Source organism: Mytilus edulis, chromosome 10 (genome assembly GCF_963676685.1).
Source record: "Mytilus edulis chromosome 10, xbMytEdul2.2, whole genome shotgun sequence".
NCBI lineage: Eukaryota > Metazoa > Mollusca > Bivalvia > Mytilida > Mytilidae > Mytilus > Mytilus edulis.
Genome location: NC_092353.1, coordinates 36,370,386 through 36,384,818, shown reverse-complemented (window position 1 = coordinate 36,384,818; position 14,433 = coordinate 36,370,386). Strand labels below are relative to the sequence as shown.

At 34.6% G+C, this 14,433-nt stretch overlaps 1 protein-coding gene across 1 annotated transcript; it reads right to left on the bottom strand.

Moving 5' to 3' along the window:
• Window positions 1–3,996: 3,996 nt before the first annotated feature.
• Window positions 3,997–12,797, bottom strand: LOC139491045 (uncharacterized). Its single transcript, XM_071278316.1, has 3 exons — window positions 12,499–12,797; window positions 12,012–12,083; window positions 3,997–4,483 (listed from the first exon to the last, which is right to left on the bottom strand). Exons 1-3 carry the CDS (start codon window positions 12,749–12,751, stop codon window positions 4,014–4,016), a joined length of 795 nt encoding a protein of 264 aa, XP_071134417.1. The 5' UTR covers window positions 12,752–12,797; the 3' UTR covers window positions 3,997–4,013.
• Between the last annotated feature and the right edge of the window lie 1,636 nt (window positions 12,798–14,433).

Genomic DNA, 14,433 nt, shown 5'->3' with positions numbered 1-14,433 from the left:
ACCTTTCTGTTTATCCTGTGTCCTACTTCGAAGAAAATCTACAATTCAAAAAACAGATGGAAATAAGAGTAATGTGTCTCACATTCCTCACGCTTAAAGTAGATTCGTAAAAAAACAGCATACTAGATATATTTATATTAGATATAAAAATTTCAAATGTAAAGATTGAAGAAATCTTGGAACCGTTTACATCCACATGATCTTTTAAATTCCTGGTTATTTAGAGCTCGGTAAGGTATATACACTTGATATGTCTTTGTCTATTGATGTAGGCTGTATATAGTGAATCTGTAATTAGAAGATGTGGTACAAATGTATAATGCCAATAAAACGACTACTCAACAAAGTTGAAATGTTCAATTACACAACTACTGGTCACCGTACGGCATCAAATCTTATTATGCCATTCCAAATAATTCGATATGAAATGCCCAAACATGACAAAAAGTGAAACAATTCAAACGAAAAATGTAAAAACTAGTATCTTTATGACGAAAAGAAAAACAAACATAACATATAGCATACAACGGCAACCAACAACAACCCTTCTAACGCCCAGCTTTACACACTGGGACAGCGGCGCAACATCACAACACTAGAACATACCGTAATAACAACTGGTAATGGCCCCACCCATCAAATTAGCACGAAGCATTACAACCAACAGAAAGACACATATCATCGACCAAAGAACACCTGCAGCCATATAAAGCCAACCAAAGGTTATTGATATCATGTATGGTCATTAATTTCCTGATAAAACAATGCATTAGTCATGAATAGACTAGATGCCCTTCAAAAAAGGACCAAACCCATATTGTGTAGTTATCTATGACAAAATATAAAACAATTTAAATGCGAAAATCAACCGACCAATGTTGATAAAACAAAATAAAAACATGATAAATTAGGCAAGTGCTTAAACAATATAGTGAAAATAACAAAATACTTCAACAAACGTACGCGTTTGAAGTGCTTGTCTGCATTTACTGTCCTCAGGAAATCTCAAAGCCAAATATTTGAAAGCCAAAGTTGTATCAGGACAGAAGAAGTTGAAGAGTTATATGACCAAACAAAGCAACATAGCAATAAAAATTCATCTTTGTTGTCAACTTTGTCCGAGAATGTAGGAACTTAGTTTCTTAATAATTTCTCAACTTATAAAAAGATGAAAACCATCCGAATTTGTTTGTCCACCAGCAGCAGTATCAAACTGTGAACGTTAAGGTTCACCAGAGGAATTGAAAAATATGGCCGTGTAAACACTACAAAATCTGCTATGATACAGACTAACTTATTATTATAGGAAATGTTTAAAAAAACAAACCGTACATAACATTTATATGTAGTCTATGTGTCAGCAAAATAAACAAATAATGTGAATTTTTCCAGCTTGCGGAAGATAACAAAATAAACAAATAAATGAGTTTCATTCGATACGGTCAACCCAGTTACACAGTTTAAATCACCTATTGGTTGCCGTTGTCTATAATCAATCTTTTGTCACTACATTAATTGCTTGATAAACGAATTAGGTATAGACAATTCACTTAGAAACTCAACATATACCCTCACGACACTTACCAAAGAGGAAATCCTGGATAATCATAGGTCTGTTCTTTGTTCCTTTGGTATTTCAATCAAAGATGAAGAACTGGATCTTCCATCACTGTATTGGATACCTAAACTACATAAGTGTCCTTACAAACAACGGTATATTGCTAGGTCTTCCAAGTGCTCCACGAAACCTCTTTCTAAATTATTAACATCTATTTTATCAGCAATCAAAGACGGGCTTCAAAGTTATTGTGAAACTGCCTATTCTAGAGGTGGCGTAAATCAGATGTGGATACTTAAAAATTCCAAAGATCTTTTAGAGTTCATACAATCTAACTCTCTTTCATCTTGTAACAGTATTAAAACATTTGACTTTTCTACTCTTTACACAAGTATTCCACATTCCAAACTAAAAGACAAATTAAAAGAGTTGGTATTACTTTGCTTCATAAAAAAGAATAGCCAACGTAGATACAAGTATCTTGTCATAAGGAGGGATAAATCATACTTTGTAAAGAATCACTCTGATTCAAACAAAAAATTCTCTGAAACCGATATTATCAAGATGCTTGATTTCTTGATTGACAACATATTTGTTACGTTCGGAGGACGTGTTTTTCAACAGACTGTCGGCATCCCAATGGGAACAAACTGTGCCCCTCTACTTGCCGACTTGTTTCTTTATTATTATGAGGCTGACTTCATGCAGGAACTTCTTAGGAAGAAAGATAAGAAGTTAGCAATATCCTTTAACTCTACTTTCCGCTATATAGATGACGTTCTTTCACTAAACAATTCAAAATTTGGTGACTATGTGGAACGCATCTATACCATCAAATTGGAGATAAAGGATACTACAGATACAGTTAAGTCGGCTTCATATCTTGACTTACATCTAGAAATTGACAATGAGGGTCGGTTGAACACAAAACTTTACGACAAAAGAGATGATTTCAGCTTTCCCATTGTGAACTTTCCATTTCTAAGTAGCAACATTCCAGCAGCACCTGCATACGGGGTATATATCTCCCAATTGATACGATATTCCCGTGCTTGCATTTCCTATCATGATTTTCTTGATAGAGGGTTACTGCTCACAAGGAAGCTATTAAACCAAGAGTTCCAAATGGTGAAGTTGAAATCATCCCTTCGTAAATTTTACGGACGCCATCACGAGTTGGTTGACCGTTATGGAATAACCGTTTCACAAATGATATCGGATATGTTCCTTACGTCGTAACTACAATCCCCTTCCCTTTCATGAATGTGACCTACCGAATTAGACTATTTACCGGATTTGTAATCACATAAGCAACACGACGGGTGCCACATGTGGAGCAGGATCTGCTTACCCTTCCGGAGAACCTGAGATCACCCCTAGTTTTTGGTGGGGTTCGTGTTGTTTATTCTTTAGTTTTCTATGTTGTGTCATGTGTATACTTGTTTGTCTGTTTGTCTTTTTCATTTTTAGCCATGGCGTTGTCAGTTTGTTTTAGATTTATGAGTTTGACTGTCCCTTTGGTATCTTTCGTCCCTCTTTTAAATGAATACTACTCACAATTTTTTTGTTATGTGAGGGGATCTTCTCAAACTTCTTTCCTAACTTTAGTTTATTTTTGGACCTTCGGCAGCATTGAAAAAAAAATGAATGCAAAATCTAGAAAAGTTTTTAATTTTCTGAATCATAAAATGCATTTAAAAATGAGAAATCTAGTTCCAGCCATGGATTTAAATTTACAATTACTTGTCGATTGACTTAAGTACAGAAATAACTTGTATATGTGAAGTTTTGTGTATATAGAATAGATAATGGAAAGGGGGAATGTGCATTTTCAATGTAAAACAGATTAGGATATATCTATCTTATAGATATTAAAACTAATTCAGTTTTCTATATGGTATAAATAGCGAATATAATAAAATAAAATCTGTGATTTAATTATCCACATGTGTACATACCCCGTATATTAACATATCGATATTATCCACCCCGCATTGAACTCACACAATCATTTCCAAAGTAAAAGGAGTACGGTACATACAAAACATCATCTGGACTATGTGCGGTATTTTTCGTTTTAATTTGTTTGCCTTGTTTTTGTATTGAGCTATGGGTTTTTGAAAATTTAGATGTTTAAAATTGGTTCGGGGTTTCCATGATTTTGATAAAATAATTCTGATTCCGATTTTCGTTATCTTTATCTATATCTCTCTATTTTCGTTCTTAAAGTTTGGTTCCAAGAATAGAAGAATATTATTAAAAGCAAGAAAAACACATCATAAGTCTTGAGATAAAGAGAACTTATTGTTTATTATTTTATATAATTCATTGTTTTAAATGATTTCTGTTATTGCAAGATTTTGAAATTAAAAAAACTAACTAAGTGAAATCACCAAATTTCATTCCGAAAATGCGATAAAAAATATTTTAAAGCCAAAACAATTATTGCTTTATTTTATTTAGAGCAAACGACACAGTTTATAGCCATGTTGTCAACATATGGAGGACAGGCCAAAGATCCACATTTAGTACTGGTACCATACAGTACATGACCGTTCTGGTCACCTTGTCCTCCTTGTAAAAATTCTGGATGACTGTCAAGGCAAATATAGGATGATGGTTTATGGGAATACGCCCCTGATGCCAATATGCCATTATATTCAATTTTCCAGCCGCTATCACATGATTTTCTGCCAGGTATCATTATGGATGCAGATGTATTTAAACTTCTGCATAGCGCACAAGGGACATCTTCATTGTGGGCGCCATTAGCAAAGAAGTTTCCATTGTCGTACTCTGTTCCAACCAATAAGCTGCTTCCTGGTGCTGTTCTGTTGCTTAGTTCAGGATTGTTTGGAAGGCATAACATATTAGCTGGACCGCCATAATATTGATTATGATGATATTCTTGACCTACGGCAAAACCTTCAAGAAAATATATAACTTTGTACTTTGTAAGTTTTATTTTTTTGTCGAAAAAATCTGTTTGCGATTGTTCTTTCCTTCTTTCAGTTGTTGCGTAAGTAAATCTTTCTGATTTTGTTTTCCAAATCAAAATTTGAACTCAAGATTAAATTATACTTACCTGACATATAATGTACTTTGGGATTTCAATGTCGTTGGTATTGGAATCGATTGGAAGTTATCCTATATCATGAAAGGGTTTGTGGTATATATGTCAGGTCAGTATAATTTATTTATAAAAATTTAATTTGAGTTCAATTTTTTTAATTTTATATCATAAATTAAGGTACTTACCTGACATATGTTCTTTTAAGATACAAGTAAAGAGTTCTTTAAGGATCTAGTAATTTGCTCTCTGTAAAAGACCGCCATAAAAGGGGTATGACATTTTTTTAATTGTCATTATAAGCTATATCTTGCATCTAGTATGAAATTCAAAACAGTGTAGCTGTGGCCATTGATTGACCCATCAAAATCATCCATTGACTGGGACAATTTACGTGAACGTTTGTCTGTAACAACCACTGTTCATGACGTACCTACCATAGACATTTAAACTGTGGGGTCAACAAAGGTTTCTTAACGCCTTTAATTATAAAATAATTCGAAAAATTAATCAGGAATAACCTTTGTGTTTTGATTTATATAATTGATATAAATCAAAATATCGTGTTATTTCTGATTAATTTTTCGAATTACTTTATTTAGGTGTTGAGAACCTTTGGTGACCCCATAGTTTAAGTGTCTTTAAAAAGTACATAGTGAGCATTTGTCGTTACATACAAACGTTCACCTAAATTGTCCCAGTCAATGAATGATTTTAATGTGTCAATCAATGGCCACAGCTACACTGTTTTGAATTTCATACTATAACCTTCGCCTAGTTTTAAAGCTTGTAAGTCACTACACATTCGAAAAGTTGAAATAGCTATTAAAATGCAGTTTTCCACGGAACATGCTTAAGGCTAGCAAATTTCATTGCAGCAAATGGAGGTTTTTCTACCATGTCCAAAATAAGTGGTAAATTCCACTCTGTAAGTTTTTTGCGCTTAGGTGGTCTACTGTTAAAAGTCTGATAATGTAAGGATGGTGTCCAACATGTGTCTTATCAACAGGAGCTAACACAGGAGACAACATTCATCCGTATCCTGCAATTGTTCTATATTTTAACCCCTTATCATATAAAGATGCAAAAAAAGTCGCACTCTTCTCTTTAGCTGCAACATGTGGATCAATTTCCCGTTGATCACATCATGTACTGAAATGTCTGAATCTACATGTGTAGTCCTTGCGTAACCCAGATCTCCATGAAGCGGACAATTATTTTCTAGTGATTTCTGAAAAGCTTTTTGCAGTCAATTATTTGTCAATATTCGCCATGCAGTCAGGTTGAATATCTCTCGATTTGGAAGAAATATTTTTAATCTTCCCTGACAAGGTTCTACAGCATCTTTTTTCAATAAAATTTTTACTTCTTGTTTTAAATTTCCAAATTTGTTCGTTTACAAGTCTTCTTGACTCCTAAAATTTCTAGTTTGTAACCATTTTGAATTATAGCCAAAACTCATTTGTCATTTGAAATTTGAGAATGAACAAGACGACCACCTTCTGGTTTTTCCAGAAACAACACTTTTCTCACCTTGTCATTTTCTATAGGACTTCCCTCCTCTAACCGGAAAGGGATTCTTCTTGTAACCACTTTGGAGAATATAACATTCTCTGTCTTTTTAATGAAATTTATAGGTCCTGTGTTGGAATACAGGTTCAGGTTACAGTAATTCTCTGACGTCTGGTCTTTGTTTCGGTCTGATTTCTCTATTTTAGCCTTCTTAGCTTCACTAGAATCATCTTTCAAAAGTGTTTTCCTTAACCTCTCATTTTAACAATATATCAGACATCCAATCATCAAGTGTTTTATCTTTGTCTTTTCTAGCTTTTAAATTGAAACTAAAATTGTAATCGAAAACACCTTCTCCAGGAACAGGCACACCGGAAATAATTCTAGAATCATGAGGTAAAAACCTGGATGTATTAATCATTCACATTTAACGACTCAAAATAAGGAGAAATCTCCTGCTCTACCAGCCTTATCCAACTCTTTCCTGGACATCGCAAAAATATCCCTAATTTGTTGAATAGATTTATCAGTGTTTAGTGTCTCCTCTGGTAATCAATCTAACAATTTACAAAGACTCTGTAGCATATACATACAAATGACAGTACCCATGAAATTTGCCTGCTGCCCTCTGTATGCTATTTTCTCAAGCGTTTTGTAAGTCTGTGAATATAAATTCTTTTCTTTAGAAAAGAGGCTACACTGTCATGTCTTTTAGCTAAACAGTTTCTACTGAAATCGTCTAAAGTCGGTACCTGAGGGAATTTTTCCGTTTCTTCATCAACAGTAAAAAGGTCTTTAGTTTCTTCAGCTAAGGCTGATACTAAAAGAGGGACGAAAGATACCAAAGGGACAGTCAAACTCATAAATCGAAAACCAACTGACAACGCCATGGTTAAAAATGAAAAAGACAAACAAACAACAGCACACATGACACAACATAGAAAACTAAAAAATAACCAATACGAACCCTACCAAAATACTAAGGCTGAACTCAGGTGCTCCGGAAGGGTAAGCAGATCCTGCTCCACATGTGGCACCCGTCGTGTTGCTTATGTGATAACAAATCCGGTAAATAGTCTAATTCGGTAGGTCACATTCATGAAAGGGAAGGGAATTGTAGTTACGACGTAAGGAACATATCCGATTTCATTTGTAAAACGGTTATTCCATCACGGTCAACCAACTCGTGATGGCGTCCGTAAAATTTACGAAGGGATGATTTCAACTTCACCATTTGGAACTCTTGGTTTAATAGCTTCCTTGTGAGCAGCAACCCTCTATCAAGAAAATCATGATAGGAAATGCAAGCACGGAAATATCGTATCAATTGGGAGATATATACCCCGTATGCAGGTGCTGCTGGAATGTTGCTACTTAGAAATGGAAAGTTCACAATTGGAAAGCTGAAATCATCTCTTTTGTCGTAAAGTTTTGTTTTCAACCGACCCTCATTGTCAATTTTTAGATGTAAGTCAAGATATGAGGCCGACTTCACTGTATCTGTAGTATCCTTTATCTCTAGCTCGATGGGATAGATGCGTTCCACATAGTCACCAAATTTTGAATTATTTAGTGAAAGAACATCATCTATATAGCGGAAAGTAGAGTTAAAGGATATTGGTAACTTCTTATCTTTCTTCCTAAGAAGTTCCTGCATGAAGTCAGCCTCATAATAATAAAAAAAAAAACAAGTCGGCAAGTAGAGGGGCACAGTTTGTTTCCATTGACATCCCGACAGTCTGTTGAAAAACACGTCCTCCGAACGTAACAAATATGTTGTCAATCAAGAAATCAAGCATCTTGATAATATCAGTTTCAGAGAATTTTTGTTTGAATCAGAGTGATCCTTTACAAAGTAGGATTTATCCCTCCCTAATACTAGAAACTTGTATCTACGTTGGCCATTCTTTTTTATGAAGCAAAGCAATACCAACTCTTTCAATTTGTCTTTTAGTTTGGAATGTGGAATACTTGTGTAAAGAGTAGAAAAGTCAAATGTTTTAATACTGTTACAAGATGAAAGAGAGTTAGATTGTATGTACTCTAAAAGATCTTCGGAATTTTTAAGTATCCACATCTGATTCACGCCACCTCTAGAATAGGCAGTTTCACAATAACTTTGAACCCCGTCTTTGATTGCTGATAAAATAGATGTTAATAATTTAGAAAGAGGTTTCGTGGAGCACTTGGAAGACCTAGCAATATACCGTTGTTTGTAAGGACACTTATGTAGTTTAGGTATCCAATACAGTGATAGAAGATCCAGTTCTTCATCTTTGGTTGACATTCCAAAGGAACACAGAATAGACCTATGATTATCCAGGATTTCCTCTTTGATAAGTGTCGTGAGGGTATCTGTTGAGTTTCCAAGTAAATTGTCAATACCTAAGTCGTTTATCAAGCAGTTAATGTAATGAGTTTTACACACAAAAACGATGTTGTTTGGGGCTTTATCTGCGGGGACAACAACATATGTGTCATGGAGGTAGGATAGGTGTTTTTCAACATTTTGGTCTTTAAAGATTGACGTAGCATGGGCATTGATGGACCCATTCAGTTTCGTGATTCTGGTTTGTGTCAACACCTCACTGCCTTCATCCATTCGGAAAGAGTTTCTACGTCTTCATTCTCGCACTTAGCCCATTGCCTGGCATAATCCTCAACTGAATCCCTCAAAATTTTAAAGTTGTGTTTCCAATTGATTGATTTAGGCTCACGATATTTCTGACCTTTCGATAACACATTTCGTAGAGAAGTGTTATTAACAATGTTGAGGTCACCGGTAATAACGTGGCCAACAGGATTATATGTGAATTGGGAACTAGCACAAGTGCAATCAGGAGGTTTAGACTTGAAGTCGTCAATATCGAGATCCTGTAAAACGTGTTTGTAATTGAAAATTTTAGTTGCAATAGGTTTGGTATAGGTAGAAGAAATGATTGGTACAGACTGGTCTTTGAAATAAGGAGGTATTTTCGATTGAACTAATTTATGATGAAGGATATTGCGAAGTTGACGCCATCGAGACCTTTGTGGGCAAAGGAAAGGTTAAGGAAAGATCTTTTCTCTTTTTCATCTTTGCCAATGCGGACTGGCTTGAAAAGTCTGTGACTTGCAATATCCGAAATTATAGCTTCAAGTTTGTATTGGTTTGAATGAGGGTTTGTAACGGTGGATTCCAATTGAACAGAGAATGAAGTTTTGAAAGGGGTAATCAATAAAGTTTCGTTCGAATGTGATGAATACCTAACGGCTTTTGTATAAATGGCAGCAAGTCATCAATAGATACATCATGCGGAGAAGGTGATGTACAATGACGATGACCATGATTGCGTCTACGTCGAGGAGTCGAGATGAAAATATTCATCCCATTCACCGAGTTACACGAAGGACTAGATAGAATACCTATACCATCAGTTTTGTCATTACAACCATAATGTGTCACAGTTCCCATTTGTCTAATCCAGTAACTAAATTAGGCTTGGTTGCACTTCAGTGACCCATGAGAACCTCTTTTGGGGAATCATCTATTGAAATGACAATTTGTTTCTCTGTTTTCGTGGCAATGGCATTCACCCAATAAATATCAAACAAACATTATTTTGCCTTACTTGACAACTGTTCATCATTAGAGCCATCATTGTCGAACGCTGTCTCAGAACACAACTTCGTTTGACCAGGTTTCAAAGACATAACATCACCACGATCATCACCTGATTCACTATCAGAATCTCTAGACCTACATAATGTACGTGTCTGTGTTTGTGGTTTGCAGTAAGACTCAACTGTGACAGACTTGAACTGGACTGTCCATGTGATTGTAATTTCAGACGTATTATTGTCACCATTTGCAGTAATTGTCTGTCCAGCGGTGAATTCACCCGTTATAAAATTGACCATATTGTCTAACGTATTGTTTAAGTTTCTGTCCTTCATGAGAGGAATCCTCCAAAGTATCTTCTGCCGGAGAAATATCTCCGTTTCTATTTTCCTCTGCCTTCTCAGAAGAACGGCAGAATTACGACCCCGTAATAACACGACTATCTTTCAAGCCACCGAGATAGAAAACTGATAGTTCATGCATGGTGAATAGGATGTAGCATAACAACTGGTTCCCGCGCGTTTTGAACTTACATTGAATATAGTACCAACGAAATTAAAATCCTAAAGTACATATGTCAGGTAAGTACCACACTTTATGATATAAAATCATTGAAACATTCATTAATTGCAAAATCGCAGCAATTTGGTATTTTAAAGCTGTTATCCTACTGCTAGCAAGTTAAAGGTCTGGTTCAATTGTTATGCTTTGTTCATATAAATGTTTTCTCAATTTGTGTAAGTAAGATTGACATCTGCAATCAAACGATAAGCGAGGCTTCCCTTTGTATATATTTCGTGTTGCTTAGTCTTTAGTTTTCTATGTTGTGTCTTGTGTACTATTAGTTGTCTGTTTGTCTTTTTCTTTGTTGGCCATAACGTTGTCAGTTTATTTTCGATCTATGAGTTTGACTGTCCCTCCGGTATCTTTCGCCCCCTTTCTTGACTACCATTAACATTATATAAATATTGTATTTTAAGCTCCGACAGCATCACTTGGTGAGTTGATGGTCGCAAATATTCGTATGCTGGGTGCGCCGACACGTCGCCTGTAAACTTAGTTTGCGATAATCAAATCACCCAGTGAAAGAAAAAAATCGGCGCAAGTGAATGCAGAATGATGCAAATGCAAAACGCCGATTGGTCTTTATCTACGGATTAACTATCATCTGAAAGTCGTCCAGAAGATGATAAAGTTGACTACATGAACGCCTTAAAAGAAACTTTCACAACTACCGAACAAGCCTTGTTATGTCTTGTAATGTCTTATGCATATTTCCATAACTAAAAGGAAATTCTAAATAAAAAATACAATTGTAAGATTGAAACATCACATTTATATGAAATATTTTTAAAAGTGTATATCATTTACTTTAAAATTGTGTTAAACTATATATAAAAAAAGGCTGGCTATCTTTGTTCCCAGGAGAAAACAACTATTGTTTTTCCGTAGTTCAATTTTATTTCTGTTGATGAAAATCTGATTATTACAAAATGTTTTCTGAAAAGCACTCATCTTGTGTTCGCATAAATATCGATTGGGAAGTTCTGAAAAGCTGATTTACAAATATATTTATGGCAATTTTAAAATGTTCTATTTCGTATACTTGTAAAATCAAATGAAACAACTGTTAAAAAACAGTAATTTCTCATATTTTAGTCTTTCATTTTTTGCTAATGTGCTTTGTCTATATGCCTTTTGGTTTTACCTCGATAACTCGTTTGTTGCTTGTCTTTCCTTTTTTCTATGTGCTTTGTCTATATGCCTTTTTATGTTTCTTTGTTACATATATGACGTGGATCTGTACTTATACATCCCGTCATTGTTTTATTGTGTACTATGGTTAATTTGTGTTTTCTTGTCTATAATTGTTGCTAATATGTTTTTTTAAGTGATTAAGATTATAAAACAATGTTTACTGCTGTATTTTTGACATTTTTACCTATCATGTCTGTTTGTTTTGTTTACGCATCGTTGTCAATACACTAATAATGAAATTTGATGTAGCTCTCATACAAGTGAGAGGTAAAACTAGCTTTTAGTCCACCACTTTCTACATGAGAAAATGTCTGTACCAAGTCAGGGATATAACAGTTGTTATCCATTCGTTTGATGTGTTTAAGCTTTTGATTTTGCTATTTGATAAGGGACTTTCTGTTTTGAATTTTCCTCGGAGATCAGTATGTTTGTGATTTTACTCTTTTCTGTTTAACATAATCATTCTTCATAACTAGTTTGATATCCAATTCTTCTAGAAAATATCAAAGTACCTGTGTATAGTATCTCTGTATTCACTCCGCTACATTGTTTACGTCCCCAGCGAATATACGTCGATCCTCTGTCTTAAATTAAGATATTTGTTATGTTATTATAAGATCTGTACATTCCGATAACATTAAAAAAAAGAATATTCCAGAATTTTATTTTCACTGTAAGTTCTTTTTCAAAATGTAGACATTTGTTCTTCAATATTATCGATGATTCATGATTGCCAATGATACAACATTCCAAACAAGGCCAAAGAGACAAAGCTGTGACAAACTGCAAGACATAAACGACCTTCAACAATTATAAAATCCTTCTTATTGTATATAAAGTTATAAAAGGTCCCAGCATAAAAATGTTAAATTTAAACCATTCCAAAAAGAAAATTAACAACCTGATATATACTAACATAATAAAGGAAAAACGAGTATGACATACGACAACAAACAACAACCAATTGATCACAGGCTTTGGGGCAGATGATTATCTTACCATTTAACAAAGCTTGGGAAACCTTTTCTTTTTCCTGTGCTAACTCTGTTTGCAGTTGAGCTATGGTCGTCTGTTGTTGTTGGGTAAGGCGAACTATGTCCTGCATTGATTTCTCCAGGTTTACCAACCTCGAATTTATAACATCTGGATCATTGAGTAGGAGACGTTTGTAATGGTCCTGTTCTTCTGTACACACCATTCCAGTTAGGACTATGTACAACAAAGACAGTACGGCGGTTAAATATGTCATCATTCACAATCGAAACGAGTACGTAAGTATGAACTGTTATAGTACTTTATGTAATAACAATCTCAAGATAAGACATCAAAATTTAATAGGTCACTGTCTCACTGATTGTGCATTACATACACAGGCATTTGTCTCAGATTTTTTCCCCTTATATACCTTAATATGATAATATTAAGTTAAATAGGGAAAACATTCTGAGACAAGACTTAGTGCCTGTGATAACATATGAACACTTACTTGATACAATTCTCCTGCATTTAAACACAGTATTTTGAACTTTGCAGAATGAAACAAATCTAAAATTAACATTTGAAGAGGTCATCGTTTGATCTTAAATTGTGGTCAGCATCTTACAAACACATAACATTTAACACATTTAAAGTCATATGAAAAGAGTGACTGGTGAAAAAAAATTAAACTAATTCTTGAATCAATAGATATAAGAAGATGTGGTACGAGTGCCAATGAGACAATTCTCTCATCCAAGTTATAATTTGTAAAAGTAAACATTATAGGTCAAAGTACGATCTTCAACACGGAGCATGAGCTCACCCGAACAGCAAGCTATGAATGGCTCCAAAAATGACATGTGTAAAACCATTCAAACGGGAAAATCAACGATCTTATCTATATAAAAAGAGGAACGAGAAACAGTTATAAACCACATCAACAAACGACAACAGTTACTACTGAATATCAGATTCCTGAAATAGGATGAGTGCAAACAAATGCATTGCTTAGTTCAATCAAAAGACATATTAACACAAGTGAACATATACTGAACGTATGAATTTAATCTATGACACAATGCATGTACATATCATAAACTTAGTCTTCTGTGAACGATTTTATCATTTTTATGCATCAATATCGTAATATGATCGTCAAAATAATATTTCACTCGATCTGTTTTGATGCGAAAATACGGCAGCTAATTAATTGTTGTGTTTTGATGTCGAAGTTTACCGATTGTAACCTTAGTAAACAATCAACAAAGAATATAAAAGAAGATGTAGGGTATAATTTCCAATGAGACAACTCTCCACAAGAGTCCAACTTACACCGAAATTAACATATCTAGGTCACCGTAAGGCTTTAGAGAAAGCCCAAACCGCATAGTCAGCTATAAAAGACCCCAGAATGACAAATATAAAACCATTCAAACGAGAAAATTAACGGCCTAATTTATGTACAAAAATGAACGAAAAACAAATATGTAACACATCAGCAAACGACAACCACTGAATTACAGGCTCCTGATTTCGGACAGGAACATACATACATAATATTGCTTGGTTAAACATGTAAGCGGGATCCCCCCTAACCTGGGACAGTGGTGTAACATTACAACATAAAAAGGAACTATTACAAAATCTTTAAACAGACTTATTAAGAAGGGATATAGTTACGATACTGTTGCCAGGTCATTAAAGATTGCATAGTTTAGCTTTAATATTGATTCACTTATAGGGTCTTTGCATCGGAACTAAACACATGTATTTAAAAAAAAAACAGTTGTTGGCATGACACGGGTTATGTACTTCTCATATATTTTATGATAGTATGATGCTAAACCCCTAACAGGAGGGATTGAGCCTGATATTCATATGATGAAGACATAATCTTTCAATCAGTTTAATTAAGGTCTGGAGCTGGCATGTCAGTAAAGTGCTAGTAGTCTGTTG

Excerpts from the sequence above, each read along its gene's own strand:
- LOC139491045 (XM_071278316.1), bottom strand. The coding sequence starts at position 12,751 with ATGATGACATATTTAACCGCCGTACTGTCTTTGTTGTACATAGTCCTA. Across the intron at positions 12,084-12,498 it reads TTCCCAAGCTTTGTTAAATG|ACAGAGGATCGACGTATATT; the intron begins GTAAGATAATCA and ends TCTTAATTTAAG. Across the intron at positions 4,484-12,011 it reads TACAGAGATACTATACACAG|GTTTTGCCGTAGGTCAAGAA; the intron begins GTACTTTGATAT and ends ATTTTCTTGAAG.